Source organism: Entelurus aequoreus, linkage group LG17 (genome assembly GCF_033978785.1).
Source record: "Entelurus aequoreus isolate RoL-2023_Sb linkage group LG17, RoL_Eaeq_v1.1, whole genome shotgun sequence".
Classification (NCBI taxonomy): Eukaryota; Metazoa; Chordata; class Actinopteri; order Syngnathiformes; family Syngnathidae; genus Entelurus; species Entelurus aequoreus.
The window spans coordinates 19,855,684-19,876,912 of NC_084747.1; the positions used below are offsets into that span (position 1 = coordinate 19,855,684).

Below are 21,229 nucleotides of genomic sequence, written 5' to 3' on the forward strand. Positions count from 1 at the left end.
ATTTGACAACACAACAACTTAAAAACATCTTTGATAAAACAGCTTTTTTAAACACCTTTGACAACACAACAACTTAAAAACATATTTGACAAAACACTGACAACACAACAACCTCAAACATATTTGACAAAACACTGACAACACAACAACCTCAAAACATATTTGACAACACAACAACTTGAAAACATCTTTAACAAAACACTTTGACAACACAACAACTTAAAAAGATCTTTGACAAAACACTTTGACAACACAACAACTTAAAAACATCTGACAAAACACTAACAACACAAAACCTAAAAACATATTTGACAACCCAACAACTTTAAACAACACTTTTGACAACACAACAAGCTTAAAAAACATTTGACAACACATCTTTAAAAACAGATTTGACAACACAACAACTTAAAAACATATTTGATAAAACATATTTTTTAAACACCTTAAACAACACAACAACTTAAAAACATCTTTGACAAAACACTTTGACAACACAACAACCTCAAAACATATTTGGCAAAACACCAACTTGAAAACATCTTTAACAAAACACTTTGACAACACAACAACTTAAAAACATCTTTGACAAAACACTTTGACAACACAACAACTTAAAAACATTTGACAAAACACTAACAACAACAAAACTAAAAACATATTTGACAACACAACAACTTTAAACAACTTTTGACAAAACAACAAGCTTAAAAAACATTTGACAACACAACATATTTAAAAACAGATTTGACAACACAACAACTTAAAAACATCTTTGATAAAACAGCTTTTTTAAACACCTTTGACAACACAACAACTTAAAAAAATATTTGACAAAACACTGACAACACAACAACCTCAAAAAATATTTGACAAAACACTGACAACACAACAACCTCAAAACATATTTGACAACACAACAACTTGAAAACATCTTTGACAAAACACTTTGACAACACAACAACTTAAAAATATCTTTGACAAAACACTGACAACACAACAACTTAGAAACATTTGACAAAACACTAACAACACAAATTAAAAACATATTTGACAAAACACTAACAACACAAAAACTAAAAACATATTTGACAACACAACAACTTTAAACAACACTTTTGAACACAACAAGAACAAAAAAACATTTGACAACACAACATCTTTAAAAATAGATTTGACAACACAACAACTTAAAAAACATCTTTGATAAAACAGCTTGTTTAAACACCTTTGACAACACAACAACTTAAAACATCTTTGACAAAACACTTTGACAACACAACAACTTAAAAATATATTTGACAAAACACTGACAACACAAATTAAAAACATATTTGACAAAACACTAACAACACAAACACTAAAAACATATTTGACAACACAACAACTTTAAACAACACTTTTGACAACACAACAAGCTTAAAAAACATTTGACAACACAACATCTTTAAAAACAACTTAAAACATCTTTGACAAAACATTTTGACAACACACCAACTTAAAAACATCTTTGACAAAACACTTTGACAACACAACAACTTAAATATATCTTTGACAAAACAATGACAGCACAACAACTTAAAAACATTTGACAAAACACTAACAACACAAACTAAAAACATATTTGACAACACAACAACTTTAAACAACACTTTTGACAACACAACAAGCTTAAAAAAACATTTGACAACACAACATCTTTAAAAACATATTTGATAAAACAGCTTGTTTAAACACCTTTGACAACACAACAACTTAAAACATCTTTGACAAAACATTTTGACAACACACCAACTTAAAAACATCTTTGACAAAACAACAACTTTACAAACATATTTTACAACACATCTTTGACAAAAAAAACTTTAACACTAACTTCAAAAACACCTGTCACAACACAACATTAACAATCACTTGACAACACAACTTTAAAAACATATCTTTGACAAAACGTAAAAAAAAAACTTTAACAACTTTACAAAATATATTTTACAACACATCTTCAATATAAAAACATTTTTTGACAACACAATACCTTTAAAACACCTTTGACAACACAACAACTTCAAAAAACACTGTACATCAGATATTTGACCAACAACTTTAACACAAACACTAAAAAAACACACATTTGACAACACAACAACTTTAGAAAACACCTTTGACAACACAACTTTAAAAAAACACTTAACACAACTTTACAAAACATATTTTACATGTCTGACACAAAACCTTTGACAACACAATAACCTTTAAAAAACACCTTTGACAACACAACAACTTTTAAGAGTTCACAACACATATTTGACAAGACTAACACGACAACTTTAACACACATTTGACAACACAACTTTAATAAACATATTTTACAACACCTCAACTTTAAAAAAAACACTTAAAACAACTTTACAACACATCTTTGACAAAGTACGTTTGACAACACAATAGCTTATAACACCTTTAATAACACAACACCTTAAACATTTTTTTTACATCAGATATTTGACTAAAAAACTTTTAACACAACAACTTTATTTTAAACACATTGGACAACACACTTTAGAAAGCATCTTTGACAACACAACTTTTAAAAAAAACACTTAACACAACTTAACAAAACATATTTTACAACACATCTCTAACAAAAAAACACCTTTGACAAAACAACTGTAACAATCACTTTTGACAACACAACAACTTTTAAAACATTTTACAACACATCTTTGACAAAAGATTAACACAACTTAAACAACACATTTGACAGTACAACAACTTTAGAAAATATATTTGACAACACAACTTTTAAAAAAAATTATTTGACAACACAACAACTTTAAAAACATATTTGACAACACAAAAACTTTAATAAACATATTTGACAAAAAACCTATGACAACAAAACAACTTAAAAAAACACTTAACACAACTTTAAAAAATTATTTGACAACACAACAACTTAAAAAAAAACACTTGACAACACAACAACTTTAATAAACATCTTTCACAAAAAACCCATGACAACACAACAACTTAAAAAACACTTGACTACACAGTTTTAAAAAACACTTGACAACACAACAACTTTAATAAAAATCTTTGACAAAAAAACTATGACAACACAACAACTTAAAAAAACACTTGACTACACAATTTTAAAAAACAATCTTAACACAATAACTTTAAAAAAAAAACATTTGACAACACTTAAAAAAACACTTAACACAACTTTACAAAACATATTTTACAACACATCTCACACTAAAACCTTTGACAAGACAATAACTTAAAATACACCTTTGACAACACAACTGTAGCAATCACTTTTGACAACACAACATTTAAGAGTTTACAACACATCTTTGATAAAAGACTAACACGACAACTAACACATAGTTGACAACACAACATAAGAAAACATAAAAGGCCCTTTTGACAACACAGCAACTTTAAAAAAAAACATATTTGACAACACAACAACTTTAATAAAAATCTTTGACAAAAAAACTATGACAACACAACAACTTAAAAAAACACTTGACTACACAATTTTAAAAAACAATCTTAACACAATAACTTTTAAAAAAAACACCTTTGACAACACTTAAAAAAACACTTAACACAACTTTACAAAACATATTTCACAACACATCTCACACTAAAACCTTTGACAAGACAATAACTTAAAATACACCTTTGACAACACAACTGTAGCAATCACTTTTGACAACACAACAACATTTAAAAGAGTTTACAACACATCTTTGATAAAAGACTAACACGACAACTAACACATAGTTGACAACACAACATAAGAAAACAACTTTAATAAACATCTTTAACAAAAAACCTCTGACAACACAGCAACTTAAAAAAACATATTTGACAATACAACATCTTTAAAACATATTGACAACACAAAGACTTACAAAAAACAATTTTGACAACACAAACATTTTAAAAACACATGACAACACAACAACTTTGCAAACATATTTTACAACACGTCAACTTTAAAAATACAAAACACTTAAAACAACTTTACAACACATCTTTGACAAAACATGTTTGACAACACAGTAGCTTAACACCTTTAATAACACAACACCTTAAAAAACATTTTACATCACATCTTTGACTAAAAAACTTTAACACAACAACTTTAGAAAACATCATCGACAACACAACTTAAAAAAAAACACTTGACACAACTTTACAAAACATATTTTACAACACATCTCTGACAAAAAAACTTTGACAACACAATAACTTTTTTAAAAAAAACTTTAACAACACAACTTTAAAAACGTCTTTGACAACACAACAACTTTTTTTTTAAACTTATTTGACAGCACAACAACTTTAAAAAACATACTTGACAACACAAAAACTTTAATAAACATATTTGACAAAAAAACTATGACAACACAACAACTTAAAAAAACACTAACAAGTTAAAAAATGTATTTGACAACACAACTTTAAAAAACACTTGACAACACATCTTTTTAAAAAAACATATTTGACAACACAATAACTTTAAAAAACACCTTTGACAACAACTGTAACAATCACTTTTGACAACACAACAACTTTTAAAACATTTTACAACACATCTTTGACAAAAGACTAACACAAAAACTTAAACAACACATTTGACAATACAACCACTTTAGAAAATATCTTTGACAACACAACTTTAAAAACGTCTTTGACAACACAACAACTTTTTTAAAAACCCGTCTTTGACAGCAGAACAACTTTAAAAACATACTTGACAACACAACAACTTTAATAAACATATTTGACAAAAAAAACAACCTATGACAACAACCTAAAACACTTCACTTAAAAAATGTATTTGACAACACAACTTTAAAAAAACATTTGACAACACAACTTTAAAAACGTCTTTGACAACACAACAACTTTTTTTTTAAACTTATTTGACAGCACAACAACTTTAAAAAAACATACTTGACAACACAAAAACTTTAATAAACATATTTGACAAAAAAAACTATGACAACACAACAACTTAAAAAAACACTAACAAGTTAAAAAATGTATTTGACAACACAACTTTAAAAAACACTTTTGACAACACATCTTTAAAAAAAAACATATTTGACAACACAATAACTTTAAAAAACACCTTTGACAACAACTGTAACAATCACTTTTGACAACACAACAACTTTTAAAACATTTTACAACACATCTTTGACAAAAGACTAACACAAAAACTTAAACAACACATTTGACAATACAACCACTTTAGAAAATATCTTTGACAACACAACTTTAAAAACGTCTTTGACAACACAACAACTTTTTTAAAAACCCGTCTTTGACAGCAGAACAACTTTAAAAACATACTTGACAACACAACAACTTTAATAAACATATTTGACAAAAAAAACAACCTATGACAACAACCTAAAACACTTCACTTAAAAAATGTATTTGACAACACAACTTTAAAAAAACATTTGACAACACAACTTTAAAAACGTCTTTGACAACACAACAACTTTTTTTTTAAACTTATTTGACAGCACAACAACTTTAAAAAAACATACTTGACAACACAAAAACTTTAATAAACATATTTGACAAAAAAACTATGACAACACAACAACTTAAAAAAACACTAACAAGTTAAAAAATGTATTTGACAACACAACTTTAAAAAACACTTTTGACAACACATCTTTAAAAAAAAACATATTTGACAACACAATAACTTTAAAAAACACCTTTGACAACAACTGTAACAATCACTTTTGACAACACAACAACTTTTAAAACATTTTACAACACATCTTTGACAAAAGACTAACACAAAAACTTAAACAACACATTTGACAATACAACCACTTTAGAAAATATCTTTGACAACACAACTTTAAAAACGTCTTTGACAACACAACAACTTTTTTAAAAACCCGTCTTTGACAGCAGAACAACTTTAAAAACATACTTGACAACACAACAACTTTAATAAACATATTTGACAAAAAAAACAACCTATGACAACAACCTAAAACACTTCACTTAAAAAATGTATTTGACAACACAACTTTAAAAAAACATTTGACAACACAACTTTAAAAACGTCTTTGACAACACAACAACTTTTTTTTTAAACTTATTTGACAGCACAACAACTTTAAAAAAACATACTTGACAACACAAAAACTTTAATAAACATATTTGACAAAAAAAACTATGACAACACAACAACTTAAAAAAACACTAACAAGTTAAAAAATGTATTTGACAACACAACTTTAAAAAACACTTTTGACAACACATCTTTAAAAAAAACATATTTGACAACACAATAACTTTAAAAAACACCTTTGACAACAACTGTAACAATCACTTTTGACAACACAACAACTTTTAAAACATTTTACAACACATCTTTGACAAAAGACTAACACAAAAACTTAAACAACACATTTGACAATACAACCACTTTAGAAAATATCTTTGACAACACAACTTTAAAAACGTCTTTGACAACACAACAACTTTTTTAAAAACCCGTCTTTGACAGCAGAACAACTTTAAAAACATACTTGACAACACAACAACTTTAATAAACATATTTGACAAAAAAAACAACCTATGACAACAACCTAAAACACTTCACTTAAAAAATGTATTTGACAACACAACTTTAAAAAAACATTTGACAACACAACTTTAAAAACGTCTTTGACAACACAACAACTTTTTTTTTAAACTTATTTGACAGCACAACAACTTTAAAAAAACATACTTGACAACACAAAAACTTTAATAAACATATTTGACAAAAAAAACTATGACAACACAACAACTTAAAAAAACACTAACAAGTTAAAAAATGTATTTGACAACACAACTTTAAAAAACACTTTTGACAACACATCTTTAAAAAAAAACATATTTGACAACACAATAACTTTAAAAAACACCTTTGACAACAACTGTAACAATCACTTTTGACAACACAACAACTTTTAAAACATTTTACAACACATCTTTGACAAAAGACTAACACAAAAACTTAAACAACACATTTGACAATACAACCACTTTAGAAAATATCTTTGACAACACAACTTTAAAAACATCTTTGACAACACAACAACTTTTTTAAAAACCCGTCTTTGACAGCAGAACAACTTTAAAAACATACTTGACAACACAAAAACTTTAATAAACATATTTGACAAAAAAAACAACCTATGACAACAACCTAAAACACTTCACTTAAAAAATGTATTTGACAACACAACTTAAAAAAAAACATTTGACAACACAACTTTAATAAACATCTTTGACAAAAAACCCATGACAACACAACAACTTAAAAAAAACACTTAACACAACAACTCTAAAAAACACTTTGGACAACAAAACAACAACAAAAAAAAACATATTTAACAACACAACTTTAAAAAACATTTCACAAAAAACCTTTGACAACACAACTTAAAAAAAACACTTGACTACACAATTTTAAAAACACTTAAACACAACGTAAAACGTCTTTTACAACATAACACCTTTTAAAAATGTCTTTGACAACACAACAACTTTGAAAAAAACGTTTGACAACACAACTTAAAAAAAACAAACACTGGACAACACAACTTAAAAAAACATCTTTAAAACACAACTTTAAAAAACACTTTTGACAACACAATAACTTAAAAAAACCACATTGGACAACACAGACTGGTCAGAAGAAAATACTACATCAAAATAAATTGACACAATGATGTGCTAAAATAAAGTGAATTAAAAATGAATGTTTGCTAACTAAACTGTCAATACAATTAAAGTGCAAATGTAAATAATTCTTTGACACTTTAGTCATACTTTTGGCGCTTAAAGGGGCTGTTTGACACACAACTTTCCAATGGATTTTACACACGCTTGGTAACACAAAAAATTACAGTTGTTTTTTTTGGAATGTATTTGTATTGATGTCATCTCCTATTCCATCCCATAATATTTGCTAATATGCTAACATGTAACATACACGGTGTCCAACCAGTCATTTCTAAACAAGCTTTTGAGCCAAGTGTGCAGTTGTACACCTCAGACTCATATAACCTGGTATGTGACACACATGCCAACTTTTTTTAGCCAATTTAACAGCAGCACACCTCAGACTCATATAACTTGAAACTTGCTAACTTTAGAATGCAAACATTCCTGAATGTTTTGTTAGTGGGTCAAGGCCTGTGGAAGGACGTGAGCTATTATTATTATTATGAATATTTCATCAAATTGGACGCATTTTTGAGGGCCTGGTCATGAAGCTCAGTGGCCTTGTGGTTAGAGTGTCCGCCCTGAGATCGGTAGGTCGTGAGTTCAAACCCCGGCCGAGTCATACCAAAGACTATAAAAATGGGAGCCATTACCTCCCTGCTTGGCACTCAGCATCAAGGGTTGGAATTGGGAGTTAAATCACCAAAAATGATTCCCGGGCGCGGCCACCACTGCTGCTCACTGCTCCCCTCACCTCCCAGGGGGGGACTAAGGGGATGGGTCAAACGCTGAAGACAAATTTCACCACACCTAGTGTGTGTGTGACAATCATTGGTACTTTAACTTTAACTCAGCAATGCGTGGACGTTATGACGTCATCATCGCCAACCAGTGGCCTGAGCAGCTCGTCCTGCTGTGCCCACAGGAAGTGGAGTGGGAGGCGCTGCTGGCCAAGAAGGTGAAGCCTCCTTTCCTGCCGTCCATCAAAGAGTCGGCCGACGTCAGCAACTTCGACAGCGACTTCACCAGCTTGCAGCCCGTTTTGTCGCCGCCCTCCCGACCAGGCAGTCTGTCAGACGAGCAGCAAGGAGCCTTCGCCGACTTTGACTTCTGCGCTCTGCACGGCTGAGCTGGGATGGATCCTCCCGCGTGCTCACCTAGTCAAGGAAGTGCTTCCTGCTTCGACAAGCTCCGCCCACGACTCCTGCATGGCGCCTGATGTAGCAGCGCAAACAAAATAAAGAAGAAGCCATCCAGCTAGAGTACATGTAGTGCGGGGGTGTCCTAACTTTACCCCCATTTTGATTATTTGTCATTTTCTAAATCCACACAATATTTACATTTTTTTTAACATTTCCAGGACCCGCAAGGGTCTCAGTCATAAAAATGCTACAAATAAGTCATAAATTGTTTATTTTTTGCAACTTTTAAATCTATAGATCAACATCAGATCTATCTATATCAAAATAAGTTTTCTTATTTTGTTCTCGGCTCTTTTGTTAAAGAAAACTATTTGTTTTATGGCAAAAACACAAAACACACTTAAGTTTTCCCCAAAAAATGTTTTCAAAGTGTAATATTTTATGTGCAGTAATTGCAGCATTAAATATGTCAACAATTCATAACAACATTGATTTTGATTCATTATTTTTGGAGCAATGACCTAAATCCAACTAAAACTTGGGGATCCAAAAGGTTCCCACAAAAAACAACTAATTTTTTTAACACTTTTATAACTTTTATGTTTAAATCTGAAGATCAACTTAAGATTTGTCACTTATAAGTTTTTATTATTATTTTTTGTTAGTTTTTTTAATCACAAAACATAAAATATGCAATATTGTCCCCCAAAATATTTACAAATGGAATATTTGATGTAAAACAATAGGAGCTTTAAATAGGTCAGTAATTCACAACAACATTGATTTTAAATCATTATTATTTTAAAGCAATGACACTTTTTGAAAAAAATCCCACTAATATTCTTGGGGACCCAAAAGGGTCCCACTCATTAAGGTGCTAAAAATGACTCACACATACATACACTTTTTTACTTGTATGCTTAAATCTTTAGAACAATTTCAGATCTGTCAAGTATAAGTTTTTTTTAAGGTTTTTTGGTTGTTTTATGCCATTTGTTTTTTTTTATGGAAAACACAAAATTAGCAATATTATCAGTCATACAAATATAAAAAAATAAGTCATATATTCTTTTTTTTTTCAACGCTTAAATCTTTAGATCAACTTCAAATCGGTTTATATAAGGTTTTTTTTTATAAAAATGTAAATATTTTGTCAATAAAATGTAAATGGCAAAACACAAAATATGCAAACATTTCCCCAGAAAAATGTTAAAAGAGGAATATTTGATGTGAAGTAATGGAACATGAAATAGGTCAATAACTCATGACAACAATGATTTTGATTCACTATTATTTTTTAAGCAATGACCCAAAAGGGTCCCACTCATAAAGGTGTTAAAAAATGAATACATTATTTGAAACTTTTTTACTTTCACACTTAAATCTCTAGATCAACTTCAGATATTTCCGTCTATTGTAAGTTTTAATATTTTTAATATTTTTTTAATGTAATTTTTGTCATAGAAAAAAACAAAAAATATACACAATATTTTCCCTCCCGAAAATGTTCAAAGTGTATCAATCAATCAATATTTGATGTGAAGTAATTGGAGCCTTGAATATGTCAATAATTCATTTATTGTGTTTTAACGAGAAAAAACATCCTGCATTGCAACTTTTCATTGTTACATTTCACCCTTTTACTACACTTTTTATGTTATTTTTTTTAAGTACTATTTTTGGAATGAGCTGCGGGCCGCACTTTGGACACCCCTGATAATAAATATAATAATAAATGGTCCCCAAGTTGTTTATTTGTCACTGTCGTTGTCCACAGCAACCATGAATAAATATAAATATGTCTACACCAATAAATACTGTACAGGGAGGGGGCGTGTCCTCATGAAAAAGACTGTTACTAACGTATGAATGAATGAGAGCATTAATAACATTAAACATAATAATGCATTAATCTACTTCCTCTCTGCTCATTGGCTTCCTGATTTCTTGTTGAATTGATCTACTTTCTGTCTGATTCACAACATGAAAAAAAGTGATCTTGAGTGTATGAACATCCTGTTTCTGATCTACTTCCTGTTTGATTCACAACATAAAAAAAGTGATCTTTTAAGGCATGAACTTCCTGTTTCTGATCTACTTCCTGTCTGATTCACAACATGGAAACATTTTATTTTGATTCACAACATGAAAAAAAGTGATCTTGAGGGTATGAACTTCCTGTTTCTGATCTACTTCCTGTTTGATTCACAACATGAAAAAAAGTGATCTTGAAGGCATGAACTTCCTGTTTCTGATCTACTTCCTGTCTGATTCACAACATGGAAACATTTTATTTTGAGGGTATGATCTACTTCCTGTCTGATTCACAACATTAAAAAAAATAGATTTTGAGGGTATGAACTTCCTGTTTCTGATCTACTTCATGTCTGATTCAAAACATGAAAAAAAGTAATCTTGAGGGCATGAACTTCCTGTTTCTGATCTACTTCCTGTCTGATTCACAACATGGAAAAAAAGTGATCTTGAGGGCATGAACTTCCTGTTTCTGATCTACTTCCTGTCTGATTCACAACATTAAAAAAGTGATCTTGAGGGCATGAACTTCCTGTTTCTGATCTACTTCCTGTCTGATTCACAACATGGAAAAAAAGTGATCTTGAGGGCATGAACTTCCTGTTTCTGATCTACTTCCTGTCGGATTCAAAACATGAAAAAAAGTGATCTTGAAGGCATGAACTTCCTGTTTCTGATCTACTTCCTGTTTGATTCACAACATGAAAAAAAGTGATCTTGAAGGCATGAACTTCCTGTTTCTGATCTACTTCCTGTCTGATTCACAACATGGAAACATTTTATTTTGAGGGTATGATCTACTTCCTGTCTGATTCACAACATTAAAAAAAATAGATTTTGAGGGTATGAACTTCCTGTTTCTGATCTACTTCATGTCTGATTCAAAACATGAAAAAAAGTAATCTTGAGGGCATGAACTTCCTGTTTCTGATCTACTTCCTGTCTGATTCACAACATGGAAAAAAAGTGATCTTGAGGGCATGAACTTCCTGTTTCTGATCTACTTCCTGTCTGATTCACAACATTAAAAAAGTGATCTTGAGGGCATGAACTTCCTGTTTCTGATCTACTTCCTGTCTGATTCACAACATGGAAAAAAAGTGATCTTGAGGGCATGAACTTCCTGTTTCTGATCTACTTCCTGTCGGATTCAAAACATGAAAAAAAGTGATCTTGAAGGCATGAACTTCCTGTTTCTGATCTACTTCCTGTCGGATTCAAAACATGAAAAAAAGTGATCTTGAAGGCATGAACTTCCTGTTTCCGATCTACTTCCTGTCGGATTCAAAACATGAAAAAAAGTGATCTTGAAGGCATGAACTTCCTGTTTCTGATCAACTTCCTGTCTGATTCACAACATGAAAAAAAATACATTTTGAGGGTATGAACTTCCGGTTTCTGATCTACTTCCTGTCGGATTCAAAACATGAAAAAAGTGATCTTGAGGGTATGAACTTCCTGTTTCTAATCTACTTCCTGTCTGATTCAAAACATGAAAAAAATTGATCTTGAAGGCATGAACTTCCTGTTTCTGATCTACTTCCTGTCTGATTCACAACATGAAAAAAAATAGATTTTGAGGGTATGAACTTCCTGTTTCTGATCTACTTCCTGTCGGATTCAAAACATGACAAAAAGTGATCTTGAAGGCATGAACTTCCTGTTTCTGATCTACTTCCTGTCTGATTCAAAACATGAAAAAAAGTGATCTTTAGGGTATGAACTTCCTGTTTCTGATCTACTTCCTGTCTGATTCACAACAAGGAAAAAAAGTGATCTTGAGGGCATGAACTTCCTGTTCCTGATCTACTTCTTGTCGAATTCAAAACATGAAAAAAAGTGATCTTGAAGGCATGAACTTCCTGTTTCTGATCTACTTCCTGTCTGATTCACAACATGAAAAAAAATAGATTTTGAGGGTATGAACTTCCTGTTTCTAATCTACTTCCTGTCTGATTCAAAACATGAAAAAAGTGATCTTGAGGGTATGAACTTACTGTTTGTGATCTACTTCCTGTCTGATTGACAACATGGAAAAAAAGTGATCTTGAGGGCATGAACTTCCTGTTTCTGATCTACTTCCTGTCTGATTCACAACATGAAAAAAAATAGATTTTGAGGGTATGAACTTCCTGTTTCTGATCTACTTCCTGTCTGATTCAAAACATGAAAAAAGTGATCTTGAGGGTATGAACTTCCTGTTTGTGATCTACTTCCTGTCTGATTGACAACATGGAAAAAAAGTGATCTTGAGGGCATGAACTTCCTGTTTCTGATCTACTTCCTGTCAGATTCGAAACATGAAAAAAAGTGATTTTGAAGGCACGAACTTCCTTTTTCTGATCAACTTCCTGTCTGATTCACAACATGAAAAAAATTGATTTTGAGGGTATCAACTTCCTGTTTCTGATCTACTTCCCTTCGGATTCAAAACATGAAAAAAGGTGATCTTGAGGTCAGGAACTTCCTGTTTGTGATCTACTTCCTGTCTGGTTGATGTGCGGCGTCCAGGCGGTGAGAAATAGTCATTTTTAAAAAGGTTACCTCAGACGGGGTTCTGGGTGTTCCCGTGGTAGACCTGCTCCCACGCCACGGCGCCGCACGCGCAGAAGAAGTCCCTTAGGTTGCAGAGGACGCCGCGGTCGAAGGGGTTGTCCTGGTCCTGGCGCTCCCGCAGGTAGGCGATCCTGTGGCGGGACATGAACTCCCAGGTGGTGCAGTTGATGGACACCAGGTAGACGTGGCAGCCCAGCAGCACCGCCACCACCGCCGAGAAGACGCCCGCCACGCACAGCGCCGCCAGCAGGAAGCCGTTGGCCCGCAACCAGGACTCCCACGTGGCGGCGGCTGAGATGCCCGACCTGGAAGAGGGGTGAGAAGTCCTGGTTAGCTGCAGGCAGGCTGGTAAGGTGAGGAGAGGGCGCACGTACAAGGCCACTTGCAGCGCCCACAGCAGCGCCAGCAGCTGCACCAGCAGGTAGAGCAGGAACCAGCGATGGTTCCTCTCGCCCACGCAGTTCTCCATCCACGGACAGTGGTGGTCGAAGCGCCGCACGCATTTTTTGCAGGTCTGGCAGTGCTTGGCTCTCATTGGCTGCTGCTCACACAAACACAAACATTCAACATAACAGTTGTCAACCAGAGCACACGCACACAATACACTCCTCACTACTCAATATTTGGTGGTTGGTTTTGGTTTTTATACTTTGTAAAGCGCTTTTCTGCCTTCAAGGTACTCAAAGCGCTTTGACACTATTTCCACATTCACCCATTCACACACTGATGGCGGGAGCGGCCATGCAAGGCCCTAACCACCACCCATCAGGAGCAAGGGTGAAGTGTCTTGCTCAAGGACACAACGGACGTGGCGAGGTTGGTAGAAGGTGGGGATCGAACCAGGAACCCTCAGGTTGCTGGCACAGCCACTCTCCCAATTTCTATTTTCTACACTAAATATCTTTGTAAGCATCCTCACTACTCAATATTTATTTCTCTTTTCTACACCAAATATGGAAAGCATGGGTGTCCAAACTTTTTGACTTGGGGGCCACGTTGGGCTAAAAAAAAAATTGGCCAGGGGCCGAAAGCCACACGAACATGGAGAGTTTCAAAAAGACATATTTGGGGTTAAAACAATCTCCATCCACACAAATGTAGTTCCAAAAGTGTCTATGTCTACACACACACACACACACACACACACACACACACACACACACACACACACACACACACACACACACACACACACACACACACACACACACCTGCTGCCATGCACTTTTTGTCCAATCAGAAGCCTGAAAAATCAATCCACTTTATTTGTATAGCACATTTAAACAACAAGTGCTGCACAACAATATTAAAAACAATATTCAATTATTGTCCTTAGATCCACCAATGACTGAATAAAAACCAAAACAAAATAAATAAATAAAAAAACAATACAAAAATATATACGATTGAAAACGATTTTAAAGGGTAAAACCAATTCAAACAATAAACAGATATCAAAATGTAAAAACACAGAGGACCACACAGCTCACGTAGTGTTACAAGCCAGAGAATGAAAAGTGGGTCTTAAGAGGAAAAAAACCGAGAGGGCGTATACGTATGTGACGTATGTAAGAAGGTGCGCTTGTTTATGTCTCTGTGAGAAGGAGGGGCTAGAAAGAGTGAGAAGAGCCTGGAGTGTAATGCCTGCAGCTAAAAGCAACTGCGTGAGAACGTATACTCCAATATCACGATATAGTCATTTTCTATATCGCACAGATACAAACCCGCGATGTATCGAGTATATCGATATATTGCCCAGCCCTAATATACACACATACATATATACACACATATATATATATATATACACACACACACATACATACATACACAAAAATATATACATACATATATACACATATATATATACATATATACACACATACATATATACACATATATATATACATATATACACACATACATATATACACACATACATATATACACATATATATATACACATATATATATATACATATATACACACATACATATATACACATATATATATATACATATATACACACATACACATATATATATACATATATACACACATACATATATACACATATACATATCATATACATTGACACATACATATAGTCTGGGTTTCTGTGGTTTATCCGTTATACGCTTCAGTCATCCATTTTGTGTCCCGCCGGCAGCCATTTTGTGCCTACTCGTATTGAGGTAGAGATCGAGGAAGCCGGTTTCATGCCACAACAAGCTTTTATTTGTGATGAGAACTGACTTTTCTGGAAAAATACGCCTCACAGCGGAGGAGAAGACTACCTCTCGCTTCCATGAGCGTGCGCACACACACACACACACACACACACACACACACACACACACACACACACACACACACACACACACACACACACACACACACACACACACACACACACACACACACACACACACACACACACACACACACACACACAGCGCCCCACCCCCGGTCCTTTCTCGCCTGTTGTCGATGTCAATGTACGGTAAGTGGATATTACTTTTTCAAATGTTCAATATTGTAGCAATATGTTTGTGAAAGTTTAAGGATTTTAGTGGTGTCTGATCGTTTGTGAGGGCACCAGGACACTTTAGCTTGTTAATGAAGAGAAAGTCACCTCCTTGCTATGTTTGTTTGTACTGTGTAGCACTTTATATTGTGTTCCAAAGTCTACAAACCTTCATTAAAATATAGACTTTTGTTAAGGCTGGAACCAATTATTCATATTTTCATTGTTTCTTATGGAGAATTGTGCTTCCCTATACTAAGTTTTCACTTTACGAACCCCTTACAAGAACCAATTAAGTTTCCACTGGTTTCGCGTCAATTCTCAGCATCTTTAGCCGCTTTGTCGCTATATTCAGCGAGTGCAGGTGCATATTGAAAGTGAAAGAGGCGCGTCTTGGTCATGCGTTTACTGGCTCTCTAAATACAGTGGAGCCTCGATTTATGAACTTAATTGGTTCTTGGACGGGGTGCGTAAAGTGAAAAGTTTGTATAGTGAAGCCAATTTCGCCACAAGAAACAATGTAAACATGAATAATTGGTTCCGGCCTAGACAAAAGTCCATATTTTAGTAAAGGTTTGTACACTTTGAAGACAAAATAAAGTGCTATATATACATATATACACACACACACACACACATATATATATATATACACTATTTCAAAAAAAATAAAGTGCTATATATACTCTCTCAAACAAACATAACAAGGATATGACAACTTTCTATTTATTAACAAGCCTAAACAACAAGCTGCCGTCCTCTCTATGCGCTGTTGTGCCAACACACACACAGAGATCCCATTGGTGCCCTCACAAACAATCAGAAATCACAAAAATCCTTAACTTTCAGAACCATATTGGTACAATAATGAACTTAGGAAAAAGTAAAACCCACTTACATTAACGTCGACAAAAGAGGATCTGACAGGAAAGCAGCAGACGGAGGGAGAGAAGGAGAGGTAGTGCCTTTTCCTCCGCTGTGAAATAAGTCTGCTCTGGCATATTTTCCAGAAAAGTTCGGTCTTATTACATCTAAAACTTGCTGTGGTACAATTCTCCCATACTTGCGAGCGCCATAATGTAGACTCCTCGCTAATAGTCTTTATTTTTTTAAACTCCACACCAATTCCTTTCTTCTTTCCACACTGGTCGGTTAATTTTTTGGGACTCATACCTGCAGCAGGCAGAAGCCACAACGTCGTAGACGAGCCGTGGAAGTCTGAGGCATCATAGACTCGGTCTCCAGGTCTGAAGCCTGCACAGGACACAAGAGATGTTGTCCAATAGAATCCAAATCAATTAGGGAAATATTAACCCTGAATTAGTCATCTCAGGCTGGATTTTAATAAATAAATACCAACACAATAATTTCATTAAAAAAAATAAAACATTCTAAATGTAATATAAAATAATCAAATTTATATGTTTAATATATATATTTCTTACATAAGCTGTCAATAAAATTCAAATGAAAACACAGCTTCACCACTTTAGTCATAATGTTTGCGGTTAAGACACTTCTCTATGACTTTAGCACCAGACTTCTTCTGTTTGTTTGATATTGTCATTACTGCCACAAGTGCTGGAAAGGTGTATTACATCAGCTGAGAAATAGATATTTGTTGGCTGCCCCTAGGGGCCCAATAAACACTATATACATATACACACGTATATATATGCGTACATATATATGCGTACATATATATATATACATATATATATATATACATACATATACATATATATATATATATACACACACACACACACACATCTATACACATACATACAAACATATACATATATACACACATACATATACAAACATATATACATATACACACATACATATACATATATAATGGGTATATAATATAATTGGATATTAGGAGTATCTGAAAGTTGTTTACTTCCGTGACGACCTTCTTAAAGTTTTGTAATCAATCAGAAATATCAAGCAGCTAAAAGCGCCAAACATGGACAAGTGTGGAGAGAGTTTTGCATTTTTCCCATCATGCACTAAAATGGATTTAAATGGGTGTAACTTGGATTTGTTTTAATGGTGTTTTGGCGTTTGTCATAATATCTCCAAAGTCCAGTGAGCAGGTTGTGTTATGTGTGACCATGTGTGTTGACTTTTATGTTAGTTGCATTTTTTTTGGGTCTCTGGGTCGATGTCCCTCACCTTGACAGTGTCGGAGAGGACGAAGCCCGGGTCCATGAGAGACACAGCAAAGTACAAGAGCACTGAAAGCACCACCAGCAGGAAGAAAAGCACCGGAAGTAGCAGCTCTCCGCGTTCCTCACATTGGCGCAAGTCTGCACACAAAATGACGCCATAGCAAAAGTTGTACTGATTTATAAGACCACAATGAATCATAATATATTAATTTACAAATTAAAACGGTGTCGCGCCAACTGGGTAAGAAGCTACTTAACCAACAGACGAACACATGTCTATAACGCTAAATATATCTTGTGGCGTACCCCAGGGATCAATCCTGGGACCACAACATTTGCAAAGTTACACAGGACTTAAAGTTAGTATTATTTGCAGATGACAAAACTGTTTTGTTCGGGAGAGAACACAAATAATAACAGAAGAAGTGAAAAATTAAAAAGATTAGACTATCTTTGAATCTCAGTAAAACTAAAATAACATTATTTGGTAACAGTAGAAAAGAAAGTCAAACACAAATACAAGTCCTATAGCCTAGTGGTTAGAGTGTCCGCCCTGAGATCGGTAGGTCATGAGTTCAAACCCCGGCCGAGTCATACCAAAGCCTGGAATTGGGGGTTAAATCACCAAAAACGATTCCCGGGTGCGGCCACCGCTGCTGCTCACAGCTCCCCTCACCTCCCAGGTGATCGAGGGTGATGGGTCAAATGCAGAGAATAATTTCGCCACACCTAGTGTGTGTGTGACAATCATTGGTACTTTAACTTTAACCTGTTGTTGTTGACTTTGGACTAGCGACTGCACGACACCAAGGCCACGGAACAGAGACACACGGCAGGCTTACACACACACATGCATCCACAAAAATATACGCCACACACACATAAAATCCAACGCCCTTGACGCGAATCCCTTAGGGGTGATGGACGGCTGGGCAGCACCTGAAGAGCTGCAGCCTTCCACCGTGGCCCCCACTCCCTCCCCTCTGTTGCAAGTCTCCAGATGTATGTTGTAATATGTACTGTATATGTGTGCTTTGCTATGGAGGTTTGTTCCCACTCCAGACTGGGCCTCTAGGTCTAGATTGAACAGCGTTCCTGTTCTGTAACCCTGTACACTGTTTGTAACCCTGTACACTGTTTGTTTGTAACCCCGTACACTGTTTGTTTGTAAACCCCGTACACTGTTTGTTTGTAAACCTGTACACTGTTTGTTTGTAAGCCTGTACACTGTTTGTTTGTAAACCTGTACACTGTTTGTTTGTAAACCTGTACACTGTTTGTTTGTAACCCTGTACACTGTTTGTTTGTAAACCCCGTACACTGTTTGTTTGTAAACCTGTACACTGTTTGTTTGTAAGCCTGTACACTGTTTGTTTGTAAACCTGTACACTGTTTGTTTGTAAGCCTGTACACTGTTTGTTTGTAATACACTGTTTGTTTGTAAACCTGTACACTGTTTGTTTGTAACCCTGTACACTGTTTGTTTGTAACCCTGTACACTGTTTGTTTGTAAACCCTGTACACTGTTTGTTTGTAAACCTGTACACTGTTTGTTTGTAAGCCTGTACACTGTTTGTTTGTAACCCTGTACACTGTTTGTTTGTAAACCTGCACACTGTTTGTTTGTAAGCCTGTACACTGTTTGTTTGTAAACCTGTACACTGTTTGTTTGTAAACCTGTACACTGTGTGTTTGTAACCCTGTACACTGTTTGTTTGTAATACACTGTTTGTTTGTAACCCTGTACACTGTTTGTTTGTAACCCTGTACACTATTTGTTTGTGACCCTGTACACTGTTTGTTTGTAACCTTGTACACTGTTTGTTTGTAACCATGTACACTGTTTGTTTGTGACCCTGTACACTGTTTGTTTGTAACCCTGTACACTGTTTGTTTGTAACCCTGTACACTGATTGTTTGTAACCCTGTACGCTGTTTGTTTGTCTCATCTTGAACGGGTTTGTGCTGAAAACAAAGTTTCGTTGTACTATCACAATAAAGACCTATCTACCTACCAAACTTAACATTGTATATTATTATTTTTGCGTCATTTTACATTCATGTTGGTCTCAAAATAATCATTTATAAGCACTTACTTACCAGTGTTGTGCACGAAGAGAATGAGAGTTATAACCCAGGTCAGCAAGGTGTGTGCGGCCCGAACTAGGAATCCGGTCCGGAACACGTTCTGAACCATTTTATTACTAAATACTATCAACTATCCACACACTTTATCATTCATTAATGAACTAGATGTACATTTTCTTACTAACTAAAATAACTATCCGTGCACTATTTCATTCATTGAACGCGCGGCTAGCTAGTTTAGCTAGCAAGCTAAACCCGGGCCTGGCTTCCCGCCTTTCGACGACATAACTCCCGACGTTAAAGTAAAACAGGTTCATTAAAAACTGAACTTTGTCTCTTTGCTGTGTTAAATGTAACCTACGCACTCGGTTTACCGCGCATTTACGAGCTTAACGCAGCATTTCGACGCATAGCGAGAGTCCCCTCACTTCCGTGTTGTTGTACGGGTGCCCGTGATGGACGTAGCACGCATGCGCGTATCCCACAATAGGGAACACTTGGGACAAGCGGTAGGAAATGGATGGATGGATGGATGTTGCAATGAGACCGCAAGAGTGAAGTGGATAAAAAGAGCGTATGGGGAAAAAAAAGACATTAAAAGAGCACAGAGCTGATGCCACCGTTTGTCACTTCAGCGGCACCATTTCTACATACAGCTACAAGTGTATAACATCATGATAAAACAACAAATGAGCAATAAATAATACATATTGCGCACATTTGAATGATCACTTTTTGTACATTGCTATTATATGTGGTTTGTAAAACTTGGTCAGTGGAACAAACGTTAATCTATTTGCTTTATCGGTATCATGCTACTAAATACTACTCTTACTCTTGATTTTAATCGCACTCAATATTTACATCGAACCGCCTTACAGTTTAACAGCGTAAACCTCATTAAAGGATGTGAAAGCATGCGTTGTACACA

The 21,229-nt window shown here is 34.5% G+C and overlaps 2 protein-coding genes across 8 annotated transcripts in view; one reads left to right on the forward strand and one right to left on the reverse strand.

Annotated features, from left to right (window-relative positions):
- The window catches only part of LOC133632626 (serine/threonine-protein kinase N2-like), a 35,962-nt gene extending 24,565 nt beyond the window's left edge, over positions 1–11,397 (forward strand). For all 5 annotated transcript variants that reach the window (XM_062025151.1, XM_062025152.1, XM_062025154.1 and 2 more), the window contains one exon: positions 8,696–11,397. In XM_062025151.1, coding sequence (XP_061881135.1) covers positions 8,696–8,899 — 204 coding nt within the window. In that variant the 3' untranslated portion in view covers positions 8,900–11,397. The remainder of the gene's footprint in view (positions 1–8,695) is intronic.
- On the reverse strand, positions 2,610–20,797 carry LOC133632628 (palmitoyltransferase ZDHHC12-B-like). 3 transcript variants are annotated; one of them, XM_062025158.1, is made up of 6 exons: positions 20,311–20,792; positions 18,215–18,348; positions 17,204–17,284; positions 13,877–14,043; positions 13,491–13,807; positions 2,610–8,985 (listed from the first exon to the last, which is right to left on the reverse strand). In XM_062025158.1, the coding sequence occupies exons 1-5, from the start codon at positions 20,405–20,407 to the stop codon at positions 13,492–13,494; spliced, it is 795 nt and encodes a 264-aa protein (XP_061881142.1). In that variant the 5' UTR covers positions 20,408–20,792; the 3' UTR covers positions 2,610–8,985; position 13,491. The 3 variants fall into 3 exon arrangements, with proteins under 3 accessions (XP_061881142.1, XP_061881143.1, XP_061881141.1); XM_062025159.1 differs by lacking the exon at positions 18,215–18,348 and having other exon boundaries at positions 20,311–20,797; XM_062025157.1 differs by lacking the exon at positions 2,610–8,985 and having other exon boundaries at positions 10,473–13,807; positions 20,311–20,791.
- Positions 20,798–21,229: the final 432 nt, after the last annotated feature.

Coding starts and splice junctions, on each gene's coding strand:
- LOC133632628 (XM_062025158.1), bottom strand. CDS start 20,407: ATGGTTCAGAACGTGTTCCGGACCGGATTCCTAGTTCGGGCCGCACAC. Junction 17,285..18,214: donor TCCTCTCCGACACTGTCAAG/GTGAGGGACATC, acceptor TGTCCTGTGCAG/GCTTCAGACCTGGAGACCGA. Junction 13,808..13,876: donor TGGGCGCTGCAAGTGGCCTT/GTACGTGCGCCC, acceptor CCCCTCTTCCAG/GTCGGGCATCTCAGCCGCCG.